This window comes from Carassius carassius, chromosome 42 (genome assembly GCF_963082965.1).
Source record: "Carassius carassius chromosome 42, fCarCar2.1, whole genome shotgun sequence".
Taxonomy (NCBI): Eukaryota; Metazoa; Chordata; class Actinopteri; order Cypriniformes; family Cyprinidae; genus Carassius; species Carassius carassius.
The window spans coordinates 14,915,286-14,942,643 of NC_081796.1; the positions used below are offsets into that span (position 1 = coordinate 14,915,286).

Consider the following 27,358-nt stretch of genomic DNA (forward strand, 5'->3'; position numbering starts at 1 on the left):
AGGAGCAATCCGATGAAAAGTTGGCATTTACTTCAAATTCATTGTAGTCAAAGGCAAGAACGTGCATGTAATGTGTACAAGTAATTTGTGACACACGCATCTACAAAGCTAGTGGCCAAAACCATTTTCTTACAAAGAGTGCAGGATAAAACTCTTGCTGTCTGTTGACGTGCAATAAATCTCGAAAGTTATGTACGAACACCTGTCTTTTCTACTTATTTCAACTGACTTGTGAAAACTGCAAAAAAAAAAAAAAATACTTTGACATATAGCAACTTTTTTTTTTTTTTTACAGTAACGCAAATAGTTACTTTCCCTGGTAACGAGTTACTTTTATTATAGAGTAATTCAGTTACTAACTCAGTTACTTTTTGGAACAAGTAGTGAGTAACTATAACTAATTACTTTTTTAAAGTAACGTTCCCAACACTGTTTATGAAGAACTGTTACCAGCCCTTGCCATAAATTGACAGTGTGTTAAATACTACTTTTCTTTTTGGTATGCATTTTATTTTTGTTAACTTACAGTGAGTACAGATATCTTGGTAAAGACTGTTAATTAACATGTTTTCGTAGCCTGACAGGTTTAACAAAATATCGGCGTGTAACAATAGACTTGCAAACTCTCCAGAATGATATAATTGCTGGGGCTATATGAGGTGAATTTCAAACCTAAATAGCAAAATGTTTGGGTTTTTTCTGTGAAGAAAATGGATGACCCTAGACTATCCTCTCTAATCTTTAAAAAAAAAAAACTGTTGGAATTGAAAAACATGGAAATGCTGCAGATGATCCTGGATTTGGCAGCTTCTTACAGTTTTCCCATCCAGTCGGTCATGTTTTGTTTCTCGTTTCTAGCATCATCCTTCCAGGTCTGATGCATTATGCATATTTACCTGAGTTCTATCTAAACCCTACAGAAACAGTCCTAAAAGAATGAAACAGTTATGTGGGGCTCCTCTTTAATAATTGCATAAAAGGCACATTTAAAGCTTTTTTACCAAACATATCTAATCTAAGTGCGTTTAACCATACCTTCAGATAATTCACTAAAAGCTTTTAAAATACTTGAAAAGGAGTGACTTAAGGTAGTTGAAAGGCAGTCGGTTAATGAGTTTGGCTATCATTCTGTAACACCTGATGAAATAAAATAGCCAAAAAGGAGCTTGCAAATCTGTCTACAAATAATACACTATTAGTCTGTGTTCTGTATGTGTGCTTTCTCAACTCCAGATGTCCTGTAGATATCGCTTCTCCTCACGAAGTCCTGCTACTATCTTCATAGCATCCAGTTTATCGATCTGAAGTTCATTTCCTATGATCTTCAGTAGTGTCTCATTCACATCTTTTGCCATGTTCTTTGCATCCCTGTAAAATCGTGAGAAATTGATTGACTCATTCCTTGTAAGCAAAATGTGATGTTACAAAGTCAAGCCATTTATATTTTGTACCCACCCACAGACATAGAGACAGCCTCTATCTTTGAGGAGGATTCTGGCAACATTTTTAGCATGGAGACTCAAGTTATGCTGGACATATGTTGGCGTGTTAACGGTTCCCGCTGCATCAGGCTCATCTCTGGAGAAGCACACGATCAGATGGCTCAGGGTTCCATTACAGACAAATCTCTCCAACTGCTCTCTAGAAGAAAAGCAGGAATGTGTTTATTACCACATTTATTTTATCAGTCAGTGGTTGTTTTGGCAGTGGTTAACCTAAACTTGTACATTAAAACATACAAATGCCAAATTTAGATTTGCTCAGATTTTGCATTAGCGAAGTAACAACAGTTTAGTACACTCATTAGTTTAAAGCATTCGAAACTCAAATTTTCATCTCCCTTATCCATCTGGCAAAATTTTTTTAATAAAACCTCAAGGCCACTGTTAATCACTTCTGTAAATCACTTGTAAATCGCTTCTGTAACTGCTTTTAGTTCAGCACCTAGCAAAACTTTGGATGTTGTTTCAACAAAATGAGAGACAGAAACATGAAGGTCACAGACAGGGTCAAGCTCAAGGTTAGGTCTCTTTTGCTCTGCTTGTCTGTTACCTCTGATGTTCACTTGGCAAAAGCCACTTTAACATCCAAAATTAATATTCTCACAACATTCCAAACCTGAATGACTTTCTTTTATCTTTTTTCTTCTTTTTTCAAAATTTCAATGTAATTATAATAAATGGGGACTGAGGCCTTTAAGCGTAAAAAAAAAACCAAAGACTTTAAAAACTTGTGTAGAACCAGGTCTTTTTAATTTATAAGTTGAGTCGTAACTGCTGTGATCTGCTCATTAAGTCTAAAACTGAAAACTTGATCAGTTTGATTTAAATAAAAATTAAACATTAATGATTTTTGATCTGGTTCAATCTATTCACTGAAATATGACTATTGTGAAGTGTTCCCATGAACATGTTCTCACATTCCCCTTCACTGAAACTGCATGGAAGTCTACAAATTCCTTCTTTTGTGTCTTACAGGTTTGTAACGATATGAGGGCAAGTAAATAATGAAATGAAGTGCCAGTTCAGATGCACTTCTGTGCCACCTTCTGTGCAGTGTAAATTTGATAAGATTACTGCAGGTTAACTAACCTAAGTGAACAATTCAGCATAAATTATGAAACCACTTGTCATTAACAATCAGGTCTATTTATAGTACATGCTTTATGGATTTGTTTTTAAAAGTTTTTAAGCACATATGTTTGCATGCACCATCTGGGAGCCATGTCCATCTCAACAGATGAGCTGCTCTAGTGACAGATATTGAGTGTTTACATAGAAAACAGACTTGAGAGTTCATTTGTCCCTTTTCCAGAACCTAAGCCGTCCTCTTCACGTAATCCAAATCCATAAAAACAAAGAGGCTCACAAAACTTACTGAGGCTGATTTCACCCTTTTAACACTCATAAGTATCATGTTTGATTAGAATTGATTGTAGACGATTTGTTTTCTTTAGCAGTCTGCCTGATGGCTAGCCTTTTTTTTTTTCTCTCTCTCAGCGAGTGTTGAGTTTTGCAAGGCATGTTCAGTCACTCTCAAATGCCACCAGCACTTTCTACCTTGCTCATTAAAGCATAGCAGACAATGAGGGTGTTACACCGAATGCCACAAAGCACATTTCATTGATCGTCTTAATCAATGTAGAGAAGAAAAAAAAGATAAATGAACCACAGTGTGACCAACGTGAATAAAAACATTAATGAATAAAATCCTTGATGTTCGTGACCACTGAAGGCAAAGATAGATTCAAACAGTGTGTCGAGACCTTGGCTTTGATCTTCTTGTTATTAGCTTGTGTCAGAGGCAATAGAGGCAAGCACTGATTCAACATTGTGTGCTGCCCCGCCGTCACAACACACACACTTAAAACTCACCAATCCAGGCTCCAATGTTATTACTCAGGACCTTGTGAGTGAGTTATGACTCTGTGCCTATGGGAGAGCCAGACCCCAATCATCTTATATAATGTCCATTATCATATGCCCCATACTCTCAGAGGGAGTACTTTAATTTCATTTCTTTCCCAATCATTACTCTCAAGGATGGTGCAACAGGAACCTCTGGGCGACAACAACCAAGTGAAGACGACGCCAAGAGTCAGTGTGAAGCTGACAGATCGAGTGAAAAATACTCTGAGATTATGGAGACAACATATGATCAGGTTGCAAAGGGGGATGGTGGAATAATGATTGCATGAGACTGAACCGCATAAAGACATTTTCTAAATCAATATTTTTCTTTTTTTTTCATTGAAAAATATCTAAACATCCTTACACGTTTAGATACGTTACAAATGTACATTTAAATTGGACACAAGATTGCATCAGATAGTAGGGCTTTTTTCGAGAATATGTTCAAATTGTTTTTGTTTATTAGCCTAATTATTGTATTATAAGCATAAATCTAACAAAATGTGTTTATTCTTACAACAACAAAAAAACACTTAGATATTTTTTTAACACCATTCATATAATAAACACAATTGCTTCTCAAGTACATTTATATCGATTTAAGGCTGTTTTGATGTTTATTCTGGAAAATAAGACAAAAAACAAATTAAGAAAGTGATTTTTTTGCATTTTTGTGATACTGCAAATACACGTACCTGAAAATAAAGTCTTTGTCTTTGTGGCGACATCCAAAAAAGAGCCATGTTTCTCCAAAAGTTGCTTCCTGGTTCGCTTCTCTTTCTTTCTCTCTGTCAGATTAAAACAATAATGGAAAATTGAACATAATGTCTCTATAAAATTAAGTTACAGCACACATACTGAATACTAAGCACTTTAAAAAATTGTTTCTAAAAGCTTTTTTGAAATGATTCAATTTTTCATGCTGATATCTACAGAAATGGATGGCCAATGGCCAAAATAAAGGGAATTAGGGAATTCAAAACGACCTTTACTTTGATACCAAATCAATACTAAAATAAATACATAAATAAATGCAGCAATCTCAGCCTTTCTGTAGGTTTGGTAAAACAGAGTGCAGATTCAATTCAGTGGCCAACGGCTGGCTGTCTGACTGACAGGCGGCTGCTTTCTAATGCTTGCATGCATATTTATATGTTTATGCCTCATGGTAATGTGTGCAAATGGTCAAATGTACTTCTTACTTAAAATGTCTCTTGGTGAGTTATTCATGTAAATAAGTTAATGTAAACAGTTGGAGGGAAAAATATGGTTTGTGTCAAAATATGAGCTCTGTGCATCAAGCTGTGTATTAAGCCTAATAGGCCTGCCACAGTCTATTATGTTTATTATAATAATAATAAAACTGAAGAAAAAAAAATAGAGAAATACTTACTGAAAAATCACTTATATATCAATATTTTCTTATATAGAAAATATACCAGTCAACGGTTTGGAGGTGGTAAGGTTTTTTTAAAGTCTCTTATGATCACCAAGGCTGCTCTTATATTATATAAAAAAAAACAGTAATATTGTTAAATATTATTACAATTTACAACTCCAGACTTCAGTATATTGAGTCTCACAATACATGTTTCACTGGTATTGATACAGACAACTAAAATCATAGCTACCCTATCATGCCAATATATACATACAGGTTATTCTCAATGAATTAGAATGTCGAGAAAAAGTTCATTTTGTTTCAGTAGTTCAACTCAAATTGTGAAACTCGGGTATTAAATAAATTCATTGCACACAGACTGAAGTAATTTAAGTCTTTGGTTCTTTTAAATGTGATGAATTGGCTCACATTTAACAAAAACCCACCTCAACCTATCTCAACAAATTAGAATATGGTGACATGCCAATCAACTTATCAATTCAAAACACCTGCAAAGGTTTCCTGAGCTTTCAAAATGGTCTCCCAGTTTGATTCACTAGCCTCACAAGTAGCCACAAGCATTCATTGCCAGAGAAGCTGGCTGCTGTGAAAGTTGAGTGAAGGGAAAAGTGTGGAGAAAAAAAAAAGATGCACAACCAACCGAGAGAACAGCAGCATTATGCAGATTGTCATGCAATATCAATTCAATAATTTTAGTGAACTTCACAAGGAATGGACTGAGGCAGGGGTCAAGGCATCAAGAGTCACCACCCACAGACGTGTCAAGGAATTTGGATACAGTTGTCGTATTCCTCTTGTTAAGCCACTCCTGAGGCATCTTACCTGGGCTGAGGAGAAGAAGAACTGGACTGTTGCCCAGTGGTCCAAATTCCTCTTTTCAAATGAGAGCAAGTTTTGTTTCCAAGGTCCTAGAGTCTGGAGGGAGGGTGGAGAAGCTCATAGCCCAAGTTGCTTGAAGTCCAGTGTTAAGTTTCCATAGTCTGTGATAGTTTGGGGTGCAATAACATCTGCTGGAGTTGGTCCATTGTGTTTTTTGGAAACCAAAGTCACTGCACCCGTTTACCAAGAAATTTTGGAGCACTTCATGCTTCCTTCTGCTGGCCAGCTTTTTGTATATGCTGATTTCATTTTTCAGCAGGATTTGGCACCTGCCCAAACTGCCAAATGCACTAGAAGTTTGTTAAATAACCATGGTGTTTGTGTGCTTGACTGGCCAGAAAACTCACCAGACCTAACCCCATAGAGAATCTATGGGCTATTGTCAAGAGGAAAATGAGAAACAAGAGACCAAAAAATGCAGATGAGCTGAAGGCCACCGTCAAAGAAACCGTCCATACCATGAAAATAATGAAAAGAACCAAAGACTTAAACTACTTCAGTCTGTGTGCACTGAATTTATTTAATACACAAGTTTAACAATTTGAGTTGAATTACTGAAATAAATTACTATTTAAGACAATTTAATTCATTGAGAAGCACCTGTACATACTTAATGGCATAGATATGCACCCAACTTTAAATTCATTAATAGTTAAAAGTTAAATTAAAAGCTTTTTTATAGACAAGGCTGTCAGTATATTTTGGAAATGAAACAATGGCAAGAAAATCCTGCTGATAATCTTAAAATTGTTGAAATTGAGCCGATTAATTTGCCTGCCTGATAACTAATTACAAATTCAATAATATTCGGTATTTAATATATCCAGTGATCCAATTCCGTTTCACAATGATGAAGCCATACATTGGCATGTGTCGTATAATAACCCTCTAACCTGCTGCATTACCACAAAAACCCAAAATCACTCTTTGTAGAGTGAAGACCTTGATAGTTATCTGAAAGGAGCAAGTCCTCCAAAAGATCTGGCAGTGTTCCCAGAATTCCCTATACTAAGGTGACATAAAGGTACTGGGCACTATCTGTACACTACACCTGCTAAAGGTTGACAGACTTCTCCAAGGAGATAAGAGAGAAGGCCTCACATAAACAATCAAAACTTTCAACAACTAAAAAAAAGCAACTGCATCTTTACTCTGACACGAATCTGTTAGCAATACATTACACAGGCCAGAAGCAAACTGCATTGCGTCTACTCCTTTAGCCATCTCGGCCAACCTAAATGAAGCATTCAGAAATAGAACACGCAGTCTAAAAATTTCAAGAGCATTAATAGAAGTGGAATGTAGAAACACCCCAAGGACTTTGAGGGTGAGATGCCCTCCATCATGCTGATATCACTCGAAACACTGCAGTGAGCCGAGTTTCAGATATTAAGCTCTCCCCATCTGCTGAACATACAGTTTAATTGCGATTAGAATACCAATGAGCCACAGTCTGGACGAGATGACCACAGGAAAACAAATCAGAGCTTCTCTTCAAACATCTACAATCTGTTCTCTCTCATTTCAGGTCCTTATTTCAGTGACCCATTGCAAGGAGAAGCAAAGCAAGACGCTCATTTTTGAGTCATTCTGTCAAACAGTTGTTATTGTAATGCCTTTATATTTCATTTAGTAGCATGTTGAGCAACAGCCAGCCAATAATGGTTAGTTTACTGACTGATGTGAATAAAGTAAAACATGCATCCTTTTATACTCCATGTATATGATTACTTTATAATTTGTGTGTCATCAGTAAACAAAGCAATGCCTATAGGCAATACACAGATGAGTATTTAAATACAGAAAGACCGAAATAAAACCACAATTACCGCTATTTCTCGCGTGTGTGTGAATCGACTACTACTGTGACTTTATATGTAACATTTGCAAATATTTCTTTATGCATAAAAGTTGTGACTATTTCAAAGTTGAGACTATTTCTCACAACTGAGAATTTATACCCCACAGCCAGCACTACAGGTGCTGGTCATATAATTAGAATATCATCAAAAAGTTTATTTCACTAATTCCATTCAAAAAGTGGAACTTTTTTGAACTTCATATTTTTTTCTCACATTTGCTAATTTTTTACTTTGGATTTATTATTAATATTATTTACTTTGTGGCAAAACTTTCAGCAATGTAATCTGACAAAAATAACATCATAACATAAGTCAAATTAAACAAAAGGAAAAACACAGTCCAGCTACTGTATATACACATTCTAGAGTACATAAACTACCAAAGGCAACTGGCAAAGACCCTTCAGTTCCTACAGTTGCCAAGTTGAGCATTAATGATTTCTCCTGTTCATTTTTCTGTCTACAGCCTCTGAAATACATGCTCTACTTTCTGGATTTCCTAAAACACTTTCTCAGTGTTACACAAACAATTACAACCATTGATTAAAGGGTAAATGAAAACGAGAATACATGGGAAATGTTTTTTTTTTTTTTTTTTCATTGAGAGTAATCACTTTATGCATCATCTTGATGAGAAATTTAAATAATACACATAACCAGACAGAGCCTGTCAAAACAACTTCCCCGCTGCCCTCTCTGCAGGAAATGATATTTCACAAGGCAGCGTTAACATTTTGGATGCTTCTTTTGGTCACGCCCATCTGCTCAGAGCTTGGCTCAATGGAGTTTGGCATTTTAGCAAACAGAGGGTCCACAGCAGAGCCATTAGCATCTGGGAGTTCAATATCCAATCTGAAAAAGGGCTTCAGTAAACTAGCTTTAGTGAAGCTTTATGCTGCCCCAGAGGGGCCGGTACCAATATGAAAAACCTGGATTCCATTTTGTAACACCATGCAGACCAGATCCCATCCGGAATACAAATCAACTGTACTGCGACAGTGAGTAAGACATATCTGCATCCCAAAAAAATATTACAGCCTGCAGTTGGGTAGAATAGGAGCTAACATAATAGCCGGTACCTTTTCATATGAAGAATGAAAGCGAGTCAGTGGCCTACTCTGAACACTGACCTTTATAAATCACTATACTATGTAATCCTCCTCTTCACCTTCCTCTGCGAATATGCACTGCATGTTGAGAGTAAGGGACATAAGGTGACTTAAGAGCTTATTGTAGTCGCTCAAAATAACATTTTCTGATCTGTGAACAGCACACAATGTGTGAACAAAGAAATGGATGTGCAGAAGCATTTTATGCTGCATTTAACAGTTTTATAGAAAACAAAATATAACAGTTTTATACAATTTTCTACAGAACATGTGAGTGAACTTCATGACACTAGGGTGTTTTTGGGTGGTTGCCAGAGCACATCTAAACATTTGCTAATGTGTTCTGAATCATATTTAGCGCATTGCTCTGAGATTGCTACAGTGTTCTTGGTTTGGTTGGCAGAGCATTGCTAAATATCTGCTAATGTATTCTGAAGCCCCACTCACACAGCCAGTGACGCGCAGCAACAAAGCGACATGATCCCATTCATTTTCAGCGGAGCTGGTGACTTCCAGCAACATGAGCGACAATGAACGCTGGCGATAAAATGAAGGAGTGCGAAGCGATGCAAGTCACTTGACAAAATTATGAAATGTTTAACTTTATGCAAATGAGCCACAAATTTCAAGAGCAACAATCAATAGGAGAGAAGACTATGTCAGAGGAGCTCACACTTCACCATCATAATGTGGTTTTTTCAGGACAATAATTTTTTATTTGTCAATTTTGAATGACATTCCAGTCTTTTTTAGTAGTATGAGTGAGTTTAATTATTTAATTGAGCAATCGTAAATATGGATTAATGCACTGAGCACTGCTTTAATTTATATAAAAAAAACCAAGCAGAAGGCTATTTTAGTTTTACTTTTGTTTTGAAGACACGCTTATAGTTTTGTTAGTTATTTCTATAGAAGCATCAAGTCCTTTCTGCCTAAAGCTCACTGGCAGCCTGCAAACGGATGAATTGGCTTTAACCTTTCATGAGATTCTTACCCAGTCTCCTACATTTTCCACAGCACAATACGTTTCCGGCTGTCTGCCTGCTGTCATTGATTTACAGATGAGGAAATCGAAGCATCCCACGCTGTTTGCTCCTAAAGAGGAAACGCTGAGCTTTGTGACACAAACAATGTCTTGCTGACAGAATGGTAATCGTTATCTTAAATTGAAGGCTGGCATCAAGGTAGCTGTATTTAGAGTCTCAAGTTAAGAAAATGGCAAGAATATTATTTTACTTGAGAATGGAAATGTGTAAATTGCTGTCATATCACTGTCTACAAATGAACAGGCAACTTCTGTTATAACGGTAATACTTTTTTTCTTACTGTTGAAGGACAGTTTGGCGAAACTATGATATTGGTTTGACATACTGAACACAGAACCTGAACTGGAGGTAATATTCTTCACCTATATATATGTTATTTTATTTATATATGTTTTATTTATACATATATATGTTATTACTATATAGAAAATAATACTAATACCATTAATAAGAAGAATACTAATATAGATAGATAGATAGATAGATAGATAGATAGATAGATAGATAGATAGATAGATAGATAGATAGATAGATAGATATGCAAAACCATGATTAGTGCACAAAAACATTCAAAGAAACCAATCTGTTATTGATCCATGGCCTGGAGCTAAACCAAACGTGCTGTGCTGCATGATTGCCTCAACCTTGACGGTTTGGAAGGTGATGTGGTGTTTGAGGCCAACTTTTGTCATTCATCAGTAAGGTCTCATCCCACTCTCTCTGTCCCCAAGACATGTCTGAAACATTCATCAGCTGCACTCGTCTTGGACACTAGCCCCTGTGATGACCTGTGGCCCTTGTGCCACTTACAAACTATTCGTGTATACATCACATCACTGGCCAACGGCTTCATTCATATGTAGTCCTGGCGTGTCACTCTTCACAGGCCCCTGGCACGGAGTATAAATCACACACGCAGAGATGACAGGCCACCACAAGACACCTTTACAACCAGATCCTGAATTTATGCCATTCCTTCATTTTAACACCAGGGTCTTAGGAAACACTATTAGGCTTCACAGATAATATGGCAGGGAACAGGTCAATAGCAAATTTACACTTTCTCTTCTTCCGTCGACCTCTTCAGAATCATCCTCATCACCCTAGAGGTGTTTTTATGCTACTTTTACACATAAAGAATCAATAAACTTCCTTCTGATTTTAAACCCTATTTATTTTTCTTTTTTTTTGAAGATGTGTGATAAAAAGCCATTCAGACTCACTTGCTATGGAAAGTGGAGTCGTTCTGCAAATAATAACTATGATTTTTTTACTGACAGCCATTTGTGACAAAATGTGCAAAAATGCAGTTTAAAAAAAAACAGTAATATTTTAGTATGAATAACTATTTTAATATCTTAAAATGTCATATGAATTTTCAGCAGCCATTACTCCAGTCTTCAGAGTCACATGATCCTACAGAAATCATTCTAATATGCTGATTTGCTGCTCAGGAATCCTTTCTTTGTATTATCAATGTTGAAAATGGTTGTGCTGCTTTATAATTTTGTGGAAAATATGGTATTTTTACAGGATTCTTTTATAAATAGAAAGTTCAGAATTTATTAGATTTTTTTTGTAATATAAATCTTAAATGCCACTTTTGTTTAATTTCAAGCATCATTAAATAAAAGTATGAAATTATATATATTAGGGCTGGACGATTATGGCCTAAAATCAAAACCTCGATTAATTGAACATTTTACCTCGATTATGATTAATGAGCAATTATTTTGTTTCTGGATGTTTTTTTTTTTTTTTGCCCTCATAGTTCACTGACAAGGTTTGTACTGGGTGCAGGTTGTACCAAAATAGTACTGTAAAATGCTATTAACGCTTTAATGACGACACGCAGCAGCTTTCTGTCAACTGTCTTGAACGTCTTTTTAGACTGGCCTCAGCCAGACGGTTGAGATCGACTATTAAAGGTGGGATATTTCTTCCTATTGAAAGCGCGATCTAACATCATAGCTCACTATCAGCAGTTATTTTATCTATCCATTTTTTACAGATTATTGCTCGGTGTAAGAGATAAATAAAGTTTTGCTTTTATGCCACATACTGCAGAGCTTTTAAGGGGGAAGTATTAGGATTAAAAAACCGAAATAACCGACATGGGAAAATTAAGTCGGTTATAGGTTGTAAATTTCAGTTTCGATTGCTTTGATTAATCATCCAGCCCTACTATATATATATATATATATATATATATATATATATATATATATATATATATATATATATATATATATATATATATATATATATAGTTAAAGATTTATTATGATGTAAGACATGATAGCACTAAATCAGCTATCTGCCAATATTGGTGTTTTATCAATTATTTTCATGTTTTTTTTTGTTTTGTTTTTTTAATCAGTCTAAGCCAATGTCATATATATGCATTTTTTGGTCTATTTTTGTCTTGTTTGATTATTTATTAGCATTTATTTGTTTTTAAAAAAAAATTTACAGGTTTTTTTTTTTTTTTTTACCAATTTACAATATTGAAAACTTAACCAATACAGCTTATTTATATCAGCCATAATTTTGGTATCTGCACAAAAATAATGTATAGCATATCACACTGCATGACACTGCTTGAACTTTTTCGTGAAAACTAAAATGAGATAACAGAATAGAATAAAATATTATACAGTATCAACATCATCAGAAAAGAAAGGGTGAAATATCCCTTCTCAATGTACCTTTGTTGAAGAAATCCAATGAAGGGGGCCACACCTGTCCCAGGACCCACCATCACTACAGGAATAGACGGGTCGGCCGGTAAGTGGAAGGTGCTGCTGGGACGAGGCCTGACATGTACCTGCAGGTGACATTTAGATCCAATCAGTTCAAAGCAGTGATGGGATTCTTAAATTGTGTAATCCCACACACAACATCTATTTAACTAGAACAAACCCAGTTCCATACATTTAGATAGCATCTAAACCAAAAGCTTTAAAGTTGTTGTTGTTGTTCTACTCTGCTGCAAGGATTAGTCCACTTTCTCCAGAACTCATTTCTGTCCAGCTTTTATCTCAATCAAACAACCCAATTCAGTCCAAATCCTCCCAGGGACTGAGAAAAGCTAATTTGAAGGTAATCGGGCTTGCTAATGTGTAATGCCTACAGTGCTAACCTTCGGCTGGGATGATGCAGGTACCGTCCCAAGGGGCTGCAAGATTGAGGAGACATGATCAGCCAGCCAGCCCGTGCACAACCCTGTCCTCGCCGGATGCTCGGGGCGTGCAGGGAACTCCACAACATTGAACACGAAATGAACTTTACCAGGGTGCTGAAGGCTGGAGCTGAGGAATGAGACAAAAATAAGAGACTAAATGCTAACAATCCAGAACCAACCCTGAACATGAGCAAGCCGGTGGACCTCATTATCCCTTTCTTAATAGCCTGCCTCTATTGGGCCTTGGGGAACCCTGCTGACCAGACTATAATATTTCAGGGCCCTAATGTTTCTGTGTATAGACCAATTTCAGTGTTTGCCAAAAGTGATGACAATTTTTGTGGGCGGAGCCTATCTGGTGGCAGAAAATTCTAGTTTTAACATAGCAGGCTATGCAAGCCAGTTTTATATTTTAAGACTTTTTTTCTTTAAATTCCAAGATTTTATCTCACAATTCTGGTAAGACAAATCAACTTGTCATTCTCTTTTTCCCTCGGCTCAGAATCATGAGTTTATAATCCCACACTTCTGGCTTTTTTTCCGCAGAATTGTCAAAGCTGCAATTGTTGAGTTGAATTAAGATATAAAGTTCGAACTAGGAGATAAACGTGCATTTGCATAAAAATTCAGAATTGTGAGATAAAATAGGTAAATGTTATGTAAAATGTTATAGGTTTAGATAATATTTCATGCTTTAACTGTAGGGCTAATACTATGTCAACTATGTGAATATTCTATAGCCCTATTATTCAAATCTACTTTATGCTTTAAAAGTAGGGTATTCACAGCAGGTTTCATCCATAGTTTGTCCATTTAAATGTCTGCGTTTAGCTTCAAACAGTATATAAAAATTATTCTGCCTTCCAAAAGGCACATCAATACATTTTTTCTCTTATTCCATGGATTTTACCCGTTTCCCTCCATTTGCTCCCAGTGTTTTTCTGCTACCACAATATGCGCACAGCTGCAAGTGACATAACTGTGACGTCTACTCCAAACTGGTCTATTCTACCAGCATCAGCATACTAAACGTAATACATAAGTGCAGATGCCAGACCAAGCCAAGGGAGACAGGCAGAAAACAAATGTCAGTGGCAGGCGGTTCTGAAAGGACATCCTTTGTATCCAGTGTTTGACTTTGAACACAACAAATGGACTATCATAAAGCAAGAGTATAAGTGACACACACAATTCATGTTGGTCTATAATAAACCTCACAACATCAAAGGAGAATAAAGACAGAAATAACAACCTAAAACCTGGATATGTCTCTGCTTTAATTTCTGAGTCCAAATATAAAGTGCAGGTGTTTCAAACAAGGTCTCTTACCTGGCAGCAGAATAGGCTCGGGGTTGAAGCTTTGGCAAATGTTCTGTAAAGAAGCAGAGGAGAGATCAGAGATGAAGATGGCATTGTGACCTTGAGGCTATTCGACCGTGTCTTGAGTTACTCTTTTAAGGCACCCCCCACTCTGGACGTTACCCAAGCCTCTTGAGTTGATGAGTTCACTGTTCAATGACTTTTTAGGACAACCTTAATGTTCAGCAAGTACAGTATATATAATCATGAAATGTTTAGTAGATTTTCAAAGGGGAATGTTTTAAGAATGTTAGGTGCCAAACACAAGTACAAGTGCTGGTCATATAATTATAATATCATCAAAAAGCGGATTTCACTAATTCCATTCATAAACTGAAACTTGTATATTATACTCATTCATTACTTAAAGACTGATATATTTCAAATGTTTATTTCTTTTAATTTTAATGATTATAACTGACAACTAAGGAAAATCCCAAATTCAGTATCTCAAAAAATGTGAATATTGTGAAAAGGTTCAATATTGAAGACACTTGGTGCCGCACTCTAGTCAGCTAATTAACTCAAAACAACTGCAAAGGCCTTTAAATGGTCTCTCTGGCTAGTTCTGTAGGCTACACAATCATGGGAAAGACTGCTGACTTGACAGTTGTCCAAAAGACGACCATTGACACCTTGCACAAGGAGGGCAAGACACAAAAGGTGATTGCAAAAGAGGTTGGCTGTTCACAGAGCTCTGTGTCCAAGCACATTAATAGAGAGGCGAAGGGAAGGAAAATATGTGGTAAAAAAAAAAAAAAAAAAAGTGTACAAGCAATAGGGATAACCGCACCCTGGAGAGGATTGTGCAACAAAACCCATTCAAAAATGTGGGGGAGATTCACAAAGAGTGGACTGCAGCTGGAGTCAGTGCTTCAAGAACCACTACGCACAGACGTATGCAAAACATGGGTTTCAGCTGTCGCATTCCTTGTATCAATCCACTCTTGAACAACAGACAGCGTCAGAAGCGTCTCACTTTAAAAAGGATTGGACTGCTGCTGAGTGGTTCAAAGTTATGTTCTCTGATTAAAATTAATTTTGCATTTCCTTTAGAAATCAGGGTCCCAGAGTCTGGAGGAAGAGAGGACAGGCACACAATCCATGTTGCTTGAGGTCCAGTGTAAAGTTTCCATAGTCAGTGATGGTTTGGGGTGCCATGTCATCTGCTGGTGTTGGTCCACTGTGTTTTCTGAAGTCCAAGGTCAACACAGCCATATACCAGGAAGTTTTAGAGCACTTCATGCTTCCTGCTGCTGACCAACTTTATGGAGATGCAGATTTTATTTTCCAACAGGACTTGGCCCCTGCACACAGTGCTAAAGCTTCCAGTACCTGGTTTAAGGACCATGGTATCCCTGTTCTTAATTGGCCAGCAAACTCGCCTGACCTTAACCCCATAGAAAATCTATTGGATATTGTGAAAAGTCGCGATATGCCAGACCCAACAATGCAGAAGAGCTGAAGGCCACTTTCAGAGCAACCTGGGATCTCATAACACCTGAGCAGTGCCACAGACTGATCGACTCCATGCGACGCCGCACTGCTGCAATAATTTAGGCAAAAGGAGCCCCAACTAAGTATTGCGTGCTGTACATGCTCATACTTTTCATGTTCATACTTTTCAGTTGGCCAAGATTTCTAAAAATCCTTTCTTTGTTTTGGTCTTAATATTCACATTTTCTGAAATACTGAATTTGGGATCAAAATCATCAAAATTAAAAAAAATAAACATTTGAAATATATAAGTCTGTGTGTAATGAATGAATATAATATACAAGTTTTACTATCTGAATGGAATTAGTGAAATAAATCAACTTTTTGATGATATTCTAATTATATGACCAGCACCTGTATTGGCTAGGCCAATTTACTGGTTAATAATTGATCATTTTGGACTCACTTGATTTCCAAAATCTTTTTTTTTTTTTGCATTACATTTTTTTTTATATATTAACATCATCATCCAAAGTTTGGGATCAGTAAGTGATCATCTAAGTAAGTGCTTACTTAGATCTAGACCCGGAGGGTATTTAATGCAAAAATAATTTCTCATTTGGGAAGACACCTTTTGATATAATTTTCTACTTTTGCAGTGATACTAGTTGCGAAGGAAGAACATACTGTAAAACACAAAAATATTATAGTATTCAAAATATCTGTGATTCAGATGTTTATCAATTTCCAACATAGTTTTTATTTTGCTTTCATCCAATGATATTTATTTCAGTGCATCACTATCTAAGGACCTTATACCATTTTCCAATGAAATTTAAGATGTTTTTTCACTTAATATAATGCTCCTTGTTAAAAACACAGAGGTAGTTGTTTCTTAGCTCAAACAAAATGTTAAAATTCCCCTTCATCTGTCAGAAAATGGCATTTAATTTTCTCCTATTCGCTGAAATGATGCATCAATTTGAAATATTCATTTCTAAGCTCACCATATGTGGATGCTGAAGGTCCTCAATATTATCAATTTATTACAATCAAACATTCAATATAGTGAGCAGCTGTTGCAATCACAGCTTCTCATGAGAGCAAACAAATGCATCATGGTGTTTTGGTGGGAAAACACTGCTCTTTAATGTCAGGAAAGCCTAACAAAACCAGGAGAGAACTGTTTGAGTGATGACAGTGATGTTACAGCCACAACACACCCATGCAGAGTGATTTGAGAATAAGGGAATGTGCTGTTAAACGCTGCTGAACCCGCATCTCAGTGATTTGTGCCATGGAGAATCACCATGTTAATCCTTAATTTGCCAAAGTCACAGTAATATTCAGACAGATTAAAACTTTACATGTACACACATCCAATGCAACAATTCACTGGCCACATTCGCATAAATCAGCGAGGGTCACTGCATTATGACTAGCTTGCAGTTCTCTATATTTTAAGCATGGTATGCATTAATAATTTCAGCTGTTCCCCAAAATCAAGGTGAGTGCATATTTCTCACCTTGATGGAGGATTTTATTGCATTTCACAGCAGAGACTTACTATACAACATTTTATCATATAAGGTATATTATAACAAAATTTCAACTTTATGTTATCAAGGCTGATTACATTGCACAGTGATTTCTTATACAGTGCAAAACTTACACGGTGCCATTAAAAAGTTTGGGTCAGTAATTTTGTTTTATTTTATAATTTGTTTTTGTTTTTTTACTTCAGAAAGAATAAATTAAACTCATTTCATTAGAAATCATACCATGTGTCATACACCCGCAGGGACAGTATGCTTGGAAATAATATTTCACATTTTCGAAGGCATTCATTATTTGTATTGCTCCAGCCACCTAATAAGCTTTGTGCTTTTTTTTTCTTGCAATCTTGTTATTATTATTTTAATTTACGTAGCCTTAAACTCAGTCATAGAAAGAAGAATCTGAATGAAGAATCTTTAAAAAAAAAAAAAAATCTACCCTGATAATAAAAAGAAATGTTTCTTGTGTTTCAATACCAAATGTTTCAATACCAAATTGGAATGATTTCTAAAGGATCATGTGACACTGGAGACTGGAGGAAAGAAAATTCAGCTTTGCCATCACAGGAATAAATTATGTTTCAAATCTATATCAATATAGAAAACAAGCCTTGTTGTGTATAAGAGACTTCATTTAAAACATAAAAACATGTTACCGACCTCAAACTTTTAGAGAGTACACATTTTCTGTACATTTCTGATATGGTTTATACAACCCGAATTCCGGAAAAGTTGGGACGTTTTTTAAATTTTAATAAAATGAAAACTAAAGGAATTTCAAATCACATGAGCCAATATTTTATTCACAATAGAACATAGATAACGTAGCAAATGTTTAAACTGAGAAATTTTACACTTTTATCCACTTAATTAGCTCATTTAAAATTTAATGCCTGCTACAGGTCTCAAAAAAGTTGGCACGGGGGCAACAAATGGCTAAAAAAGCAAGCAGTTTTGAAAAGATTCAGCTGGGAGAACATCTAGTGATTAATTAAGTTAATTGATATCTGGTCTGTAACATGATTAGCTATAAAAGCTTTGTCTTAGAGAAGCAGAGTCTCTCAGAAGTAAAGATGGGCAGAGGCTCTCCAATCTGTGAAAGACTGCGTAAAAAAATTGTGGAAAACTTTAAAAACAATGTTCCTCAACGGCAAATTGCAAAGGCTTTGCAAATCTCATCATCTACAGTGCATAATATCATCAAAAGATTCAGAGAAACTGGAGAAATCTCTGTGCGTAAGGGACAAGGCCGGAGACCTTTATTGGATGCCCGTGGTCTTCGGGCTCTCAGACGACACTGCATCACTCATCGGCATGATTGTGTCAATGACATTACTAAATGGGCCCAGGAATACTTTCAGAAACCACTGTCGGTAAACACAATCCGCCGTGCCATCAGCAGATGCCAACTAAAGCTCTATCATGCAAAAAGGAAGCCATATGTGAACATGGTCCAGAAGCGCCGTCGTGTCCTGTGGGCCAAGGCTCATTTAAAATGGACTATTTCAAAGTGGAATAGTGTTTTATGGTCAGACGAGTCCAAATTTGACATTCTTGTTGGAAATCACGGACGCCGTGTCCTCCGGGCAAAAGAGGAGGGAGACCTTCCAGCATGTTATCAGCGTTCAGTTCAAAAGCCAGCATCTTTCATGGTATGGGGGTGCATAAGTGCATACGGTATGGGCAGCTTGCATGTTTTGGAAGGCTCTGTGAATGCTGAAAGGTATATAAAGGTTTTAGAGCAACATATGCTTCCCTCCAAACAACGTCTATTTCAGGGAAGGCCTTGTTTATTTCAGCAGGACAATGCAAAACCACATACTGCAGCTATAACAACAGCATGGCTTCGTCGTAGAAGAGTCCGGGTGCTAACCTGGCCTGCCTGCAGTCCAGATCTTTCACCTATAGAGAACATTTGGTGCATCATTAAACGAAAAATACGTCAAAGACGACCACGAACTCTTCAGCAGCTGGAAATCTATATAAGGCAAGAATGGGACCAAATTCCAACAGCAAAACTCCAGCAACTCATAGCCTCAATGCCCAGACGTCTTCAAACTGTTTTGAAAAGAAAAGGAGATGCTACACCATGGTAAACATGCCCCGTCCCAACTATTTTGAGACCTGTAGCAGAAATCAAAATTGAAATTAGCTCATTTTGTGCATAAAATTGTAAACTTTCTCAGTTTAAACATTTGCTATGTTATCTATGTTCTATTGTGAATAAAATATTGGCTCATGTGATTTGAAAGTCTTTTAGTTTTCATTTTATTAAAATTTAAAAAACGTCCCAACTTTTCCGGAATTCGGGTTGTACATAGACATGCACATATAGTGTGTCATCCAGTCAATGCTGAATCCAGTAATTCTATAGTTTTTTTTTTTTCTGAAGGCATTTAATGAAATAAATGATGAGATATAATCATGATTCATTCTCTTAATCAATTGATCATTCTCCTTGTGTCCCCAGATAATGCATTGGCGAGTTTCAAAGTTTAAAATGTATTTTTTTCAGAGGCTATAGATGCAGTTAAAGAACAGTTTGCCTTTAAAAGGACAAAAAGCAATGCTGGGACTCTGATCAGATGTTGTTTTACTGCCATCTGGTGGTACGAGCACTACAAACGTTTCCAAACATCAGGCACATTTACCATGCAAACTGCATATGTGGATATGAAATGATGAAAACAACCACATTCCAGTAAATACCAAGCAGATTGTGTGTTTACTGACCAAACAGAAGGCTGAGTGGAGGAAGGCAGGATGGGAAGGCCCAAAGCAGATCCAGCAAACATACATTGGTGTCCCTGACAAAGGTGTTGTAGTCTGCAGAGCCTTCTTTGCTACACAACTCCAAAAGTCTTCTTTTCTCTGAACTGTTCTGAGTGAAGTCCGCCAATGCTCGCACAAATGCCTGAAAGCACAAGAGAACAGTGTACAGTGTCTGTCCAGGAACTTAAGACTACAGCCCCATGAAAGCTAAATAAATCATCCCCACGTATACATCAAAAGCACTGTTAAGCAAAAAGTAAACGCTAGTGCTAAATCAAAAGTTCATAACTTCAACAGCACAGCAACTATCACATTAAATAAGGTTAATAACACAAAATTACTTTTTTTGGAGCACTCCTTATCTCCAAACACCAGGTGAGAATAAACTGCAAAGAGCCGTTCTGTGGAATGTGAAGTGGAACTTTTGCTGCTGTAAAAGAAAAAAAATGGCTATGTATTTATTCAACATTTCTGGGTGTTCAATCTGAATCTAGTTAGTACATTATTTTATCTGTTTTCGAACAAAGCTGGAAGAAAATGTTCTTGGTGTCACTGACTGGGTCAACAACTGCTGCAATACCTTTCTTACTGCTGTTTTTAAGCAAGTTGACCTGAACAGCACAATTCTTTTGCGTTTGCAGATCCAGTCTGAGCAGCATCTCCTCAACTTCACTGGCTCTGTTCGGACAGAGAATATCAAAGGCATCTCCAGGCTGGTAAGCAATGTTCTGCACCTGTAGAGACAATATTTATTATAACTCCTACACAGAGAACACCACAGATTTTATATTTTATTTTATTTTTTGGAGGGGGGGGGGGTGTATTAGATTAGATTAGATTCAACTTCATTGTCATTATGCAGAGTACAAGTTCAGAGCTAATGAAATGCAGTTAGCATCTAACCAGAAGTGCAAGAATATAGTGTTTTATATACATAAAAGTGCAGAGTAAGTAAAGCTATGATATACAGAATGTACAGTGGAGTTGCTATATACAATATTGATCAGAGTATATACAGAATATAAATATGAATGCAATGTAGGGATTGTATGTACATTATGAACAGAGCAATGAAGGATTATATATACACATTATGAATAGCAGGAACGTGAGAACAGTGGTAATAAATACAGTTGGATGAGTGTGCAAAAGTATTTTTATATGCAAAAAAAAAAAAAACAGTAACAACTTTAAACAGTTTATAGTGTAATAGCTTTAACCATGTGCAGTCTGTGCAAAATATGAATAGTGCAAATAATGTATGTAAAGTACTGTGACCAGTGCAGTAAAAGAGCAGGTGCAGGTCAGATTGGTGGTGTGGAGTTCAGAAGTGTCACAGCCTTGGGGAAGAAGCTCTTCCTGAGCCTACTAGTTCGAGAGCGTAGGCTCCTGTAATGCCTGCCGGATGGAAGGAGGGTGAAAAGTCCATGGTTAGGATAAGAGGCATCCTTGATGATGTTTCTTGCCCTGCCCAGACAGCGCTTCTGATAAATGTTCTCGATGGAAGTTAACTGGGTGCCGGTGATCCGTTGAGCAGTTTTCACCACCCGCTGGAGTGCTTTGCGGTCAGATGCAGAGCAATTGCTGTACCATACTGAGATGCAGTTTGTGAGTATGCTCTCAATGGTACAGCGGTAGAATTCAGCAAGGATCCTGGGACTGAGGTGAACTTTCTTAAGGCTCCGTAAGAAGTAAAGGCGCTGCTGTGCCTTTTTGACCAGGGTGGAGGTGTTTAGGGACCAGGTGAGGTCATCTGAGATGTGGATGCCAAGGAACTTGAAACTCGACACACGATCCACTACAGCTCCGTTGATGTAGATGGGTGTGTGTGCATGATCCCTAGTCCGCCTGAAGTCCACAATGATCTCCTTAGTCTTCTGGGTGTTTAGTTCCAGGTTGTTGGTGGCACACCACACAGCCAGGTGCTGCACCTCATCCCTGTAGGCTGACTCATCGTCATCCTTGATCAGACCTACCACCATGGTGTCATCTGCAAATTTGATTATGGTGTTGGAGCCATAAACAGGAACACAGTCATGGGTGAATAGGGAGTACAGGAGAGGGCTAAGTACGCAGCCTTGGGGCACTCCAGTGTTCAGGGTGATGATGGAGGAGGAGAGGTTATCTAACTTAACAGACTGAGGTCTGTTAGTCAGAAAATCTAGAATCCATTTGCAGATGGGTGTGCTGATTCCAAGATTGCTGAGCTTGAAGATCAGCTTGGAGGGGATTACCGTATTAAATGCAGAACTGAAATCTATGAACAGCAATCTCACATGTGTGTTCTGACTGTCCAGGTGGGTGAGGGCAGAGTGAAGTGCCGTTGAGATGGCGTCCTCTGTTGACCTATTGTTGCGATAGGCAAATTGGAATGGGTCTTAAGTAGCAGGGAGACAGGATTGCACTTGGCAATGAAGTGGGTAAGTGCAACAGGACGGAAGTTGTTAGGGACCGAGGCAGTGGAGTGCTACGGTACAGGCACGATGGTGGTATATATATTTATTTAAATTTATTTTATTCCAAAGCGATAAAATAAATAATAAAATAAATTTAATTTATTCCAAAGCGACTTACAAATGAGGCCAGTGGAAGCAATCAAAAACAACCACATGATCATTTAGAAATCATTCTAATATTCTGATTTATTATGAGTGTTGGAAACAGTTCTGCGGTCTAATATATTTGATGAATAAAAGGTTAAAAAGAACTGCATTTATTCAAAATAAAAATAAAAATTCTAATAATATATATTCTAATAATATATTTTCTTTACTAGCACTTTTTATCAATTTAACACATCCTTGCTGAATAAAAGTATTGATTTTATTTAAAAAAAGAAAGAAAAAAAATTACTGACCCCAAATTACTGACCAGTAGTGTATATTGTTATTACAAAATATTTATATTTTAAAAACATAGCTTCTTTTTTTTTTTTTTTTTATTCAAAGTATCCTAAAAAGTATCACATGTTCTGAAAAAATATTAAGCAGCAGAACTGTTTCCAACTTTGATAATGAATCATCATATTAGAATGATTTCTAAAGGATCATGTGATAATGATCCTAAAAATTCAGCTTTGCATCACAGAAATAAATGATAATTTAAAGTTTAATAAATGTAAAAATTATTTTAAATTGTAATATGTCACAATTACATTTTTTTTCTGTATTTTTGCTCAAATAAATGCAGGCTTGATGAGCAGAAGAAACTTCTTTCAAAAACATAAAAAATAGTAATGTTTCCAAAACTACATGTGTGTGTGTGTGTGTGTATATATATATATATATATATATATATATACACACACACACACACATAATTGCATAATAAATTAAAAGAACATAGAATACAAAAAGATTGTAAAGGTAGTTAGAATTTTTTTTTTTAAGAATAGAATTAGAATAGTGAGCGCTAAAGTTAGTGGGTCAAATAAAGATGGAAGAGATGTGTTTTAAGCTGATTCTTGAAGTTGGCGAAGGACTCAGCTGCTCGGATTGAGTTGGGGAGGTCATTCCACCAGGAGGGAACATTTAATTTAAAAGTCCGTAAAAGTGACTTTGTGCTTCTTTGGGATGGCACAATCAAGGGACACTCACTATGCAGAACGCAAGCTTCTAGAGGGCACATACTGTAAGTCTGAAGTAATATATTAAGGTAAATGGGTGCAGAGTGCTAGTTTTGTAGGCAAACATCAATGCCTTGAATTTTATGCAAGCAGCTATTGGTAGCCATTGCAAACTGATAAACAGAGGTGTGACGTGTATTCTTTTTGGCTCAATAAAAATTTATCTTGCTGCCGTGTTCTGGATTAATTGTAAAGGTTTGATAGAACTGGCTGGAAGACCTGCCAAGAGAGCATTGCAATAGTCCAGCCTGGACAGAACAAGAGCTTGAACAAGGAGTTGTGTAGCATGTTCCGAAAGAAAGGGTCTGATCTTCTTGATGTTGAATAAAGCAAATCTGCAGGATCGGACAGTTTTAGCAATGTGGTCTGAGAAAATCAGCAGATCATCAATCATAACTCCAAGGCTTCTGGCTGTTTTTGAAGGAGTTATGGTTGATGTGCCTAACTTGATGGTGAAATTGTGATGAAATTATGGGTTTGCTGGAACCACAAGCAGTTCTGACTTGGCAAGGTTGAGTTGAAGGTGATGGTCCACCATCCAGCAAGAAATGTCTGTTAGACAAGCTGAGATGCGAGTAGCTACCGTCGGATCATCAGGATGGAATGAAAGGTAGAGTTGAGTGTCATCAGCATTACAGTGGTATGAAAAGCCATGTTTCTGAATGGCAGAACCTAATTATGTATGTAGACAGAGAAGAGAAGTGGTCCAAGAACTGAGCCCTGAGGCACCCCAGTAGTTAGATGTTGTGACTTGGACACCTCACCTCTCCAAGATACTTTGAAGGACCTATCTGATAGGTAAGACTCAAACCACTGAAGTGTGGTTCCTGAGATGCCCTTTGCCAGTAGGGTTGATAGGAGGATCTGGTGGTTAACCGTGTCAAAAGCAGCGGACAGATCAAGCAGGATAAGTACTGAAGATTTGGATTCCGCTCTTGCCAGTCTTAGGGCTTCAACAACTGAGAGCAAGGCAGTCTCAGTTAAATGTCCTTTTCTGAAGCCAGATTGGTTGCTGTCAAGGATATATATACATTTATACTTGAGTTTAAGTATGTATTTATGATATAAAATCAATATATACAAACTGTATATAATATTAATACAAGTGCATCCTTATTTAAATAGAAATGAATACATAAAGACTTACCGAAGTATCAAGCTCCAATAAGATGGCAGTTTTCACTGCATCATCTTGAGTTAACTGAACTGCTTTTGAAATGGAAAACTCACGATAACCGTCTTTATCAGATGGGACTGTCTCCTATGAAAGAAGTATGTTAATTAGCAGAATTATATACATAAAAGAAACAATAAAATTTGATTTTATCCCACATCTATACCAGTGGTTCTCAACATTATTGACTCAGATCTGTGATTCTAGAAAATCCATGATTTTGTATGTCCTTCAATAAAAACAAGAATTACTGTTAAAATAACTGCTTGTGTGTGTGTGTGTGTGTGTGTGTGTGTGTGTATTCATTTTATTTTATAAATAAATATCAACCCTTTAAAGTTTCCCGAGGCCCCCCAGCAGGCCCGGGCCCTTAGTTGAGAACCACTGATTTACAACAAAACATTTATTGAATTAACCTTATTCGTAAAATGCATAAATATTCCTAAATCCATGCTAACATAAATTGTTGCAATGAATTCACACAAACTGTTTTACACAGAAATTCTGTCTAGCTTGTGTTTCATCAATAAGACCCATGGTTTTTAAGATAAATCTCTAGGTTCTAAAAACATTGATTTTCCAGGAACATCATACCCATTGAGCCGACACCTGCTCAAAATGGACCTCCAGATATGAAGCGGGAAGTGCAGGAACATTAAGAACAGACTCTGACAACGGTGGCACCGATTGCTTTAGAGATGCAACCAATGCGGTAGAAAGAGTCTCTACATCACTGCTGTCAGATGTAATCGTTTTTCCTTTTTGTGAGTCTACTTCACTCAGCTTTAAAAGCTGAAGATCGACTTCTAGACCGGACTTGTTTTTTTCCTGGCCAGATGCATTTTTATGATAATTGTCCTGTGTAGAGTCACTAAGGTCAGCGTCCTGATGAGTTAAAGAAGACATGCTGGAGAAAATTTTTCAGAGCGTCCCAGAGTCCCTCAATCCAAGGATCCACCACTACTTCAAGTCTGGAAAGAAAAGATCCCAAGAGTCTGACAAGGCAATATATCAGAGAATAAGCTTTTTATTGTTATTTAACAGTCATGCATACCCAGTGCCGTCATCTGCATGCCCAGTGGCATAGAAATGTTTAGCACCAAGTTGCTGCAGACGGCTATCAATAGTCTTGCCCCCGTTGCAGACATTTGCATAGTTTGTGTCTCCCAAAGCTGCATATATAACAGCATGAAAAAGTGCTCATGGGTGGAGCTCACGCTTACGTAACAGTATGATCATCTTACCTAACAGTGCATAATGCAGATGGGAGAAGTGGTCATGCGCCAGAGATTTGTTCTTGATCTTTCTTACAAACTTCTGAGCTGTGTCCGGAGGTTCACCATCACCAGTCGTGGAAACCACAAACACAACTGGCCGGATTTCACGATCCACGTTGTACTGGGAAAACATGGGAATGCACAAGTTGCATCAGTCAGTTCTGATATATGACTGCTGATTTCCATTAAAAGTAATAGGCAAGAAACATACCTTGTGCTGGTTGCTCAAACAGCTGATATCGGCTGTAAAACCATCATCAGCTGCTTGTTGGCAGATCTCTTCGGCTATAGACTGAGCCTGACCACGCTGAGATCCGTACAATATCAAGAAGCGAGCGGCAACTTCACACGGCATATTATGTAAGCTGGATGAAGGGGGATAAAATGTTGCAAATCATTTGTGCATGTTTTGAAAAGCAATACTTTTTTACATTATAACAAACATTTATTATACATTTTATAAATACTTCTATACAATTATAAATAATTATTTATTATAAAATATTTATAAATATCATTTAATAAACGATGAATTACAATAAATACAATAAATCATAAATTCATTAGTCTAGATGGCTCAAAGCAAGTTTCGTAAAACAGTGACGTGATATTAACTTATACATCTCAATATTACATCTCATTATTTTAACTTTAAGGTTAATTAATTCATATGTTACCTTTTCAAAAATATGATTGTTAAACATAATCTATATTTACAAACTGGAAGTGAACAGCTCTGGTCATGTGAGTATTTACATCAGACAAATGAAATGTTTAGTTAAATACACCAAGCACTGTTTTAGAGCATCCGAAGTTCAAAATACACTTTGGTCAAAGATTTAAATTGTGAGCGGAGAGATTAAATTGATTAAGTTATTAAAACGTACCTTGACTTTCTGAACGCAAACTCCAGCCGCTTCTCCAGACGAATAACATACTGAACTCCACACTTACATGCTTTCAAGTCAAGAGCATCAACCGGAGGAACAGGTTACCGGATACCACGTTACTCCGTTTATCCGGACTCGCACATGGCCTTTTAGAAATAAACAATTTGTAAATTAAACGATATACTAGTCAAGGACCCATCTTAATATATTTAGTCAGTCTCTATGGACTATAGATATGTATGTGGCTGTACTCACGTTTGTGTTGGAGTTATCGCGAGAGTGGAATAAACCATTAAAATGTTTAGGTTTAAACGTTTATTAGAAAGAGTTAAGTTTCTTTGTTTTTATTCCTAAATAATTTTCTGAAGTATTTAAA

The 27,358-nt window shown here is 36.8% G+C and overlaps 1 protein-coding gene across 1 annotated transcript; it reads right to left on the reverse strand.

Moving 5' to 3' along the window:
* Window positions 1–1,193: 1,193 nt before the first annotated feature.
* Window positions 1,194–27,234, reverse strand: LOC132123778 (methionine synthase reductase-like). Its single transcript, XM_059534411.1, is given in 16 exon segments — window positions 1,194–1,368; window positions 1,456–1,641; window positions 4,106–4,198; window positions 12,417–12,535; window positions 12,851–13,019; window positions 14,222–14,264; window positions 19,978–20,158; window positions 20,358–20,446; window positions 20,597–20,750; window positions 24,789–24,902; window positions 25,410–25,731; window positions 25,733–25,786; window positions 25,870–25,987; window positions 26,060–26,213; window positions 26,304–26,457; window positions 26,980–27,234. Coding segments are annotated over 15 exon segments (2,085 nt in total). The 5' UTR covers window positions 26,448–26,457; window positions 26,980–27,234; the 3' UTR covers window positions 1,194–1,223.
* Between the last annotated feature and the right edge of the window lie 124 nt (window positions 27,235–27,358).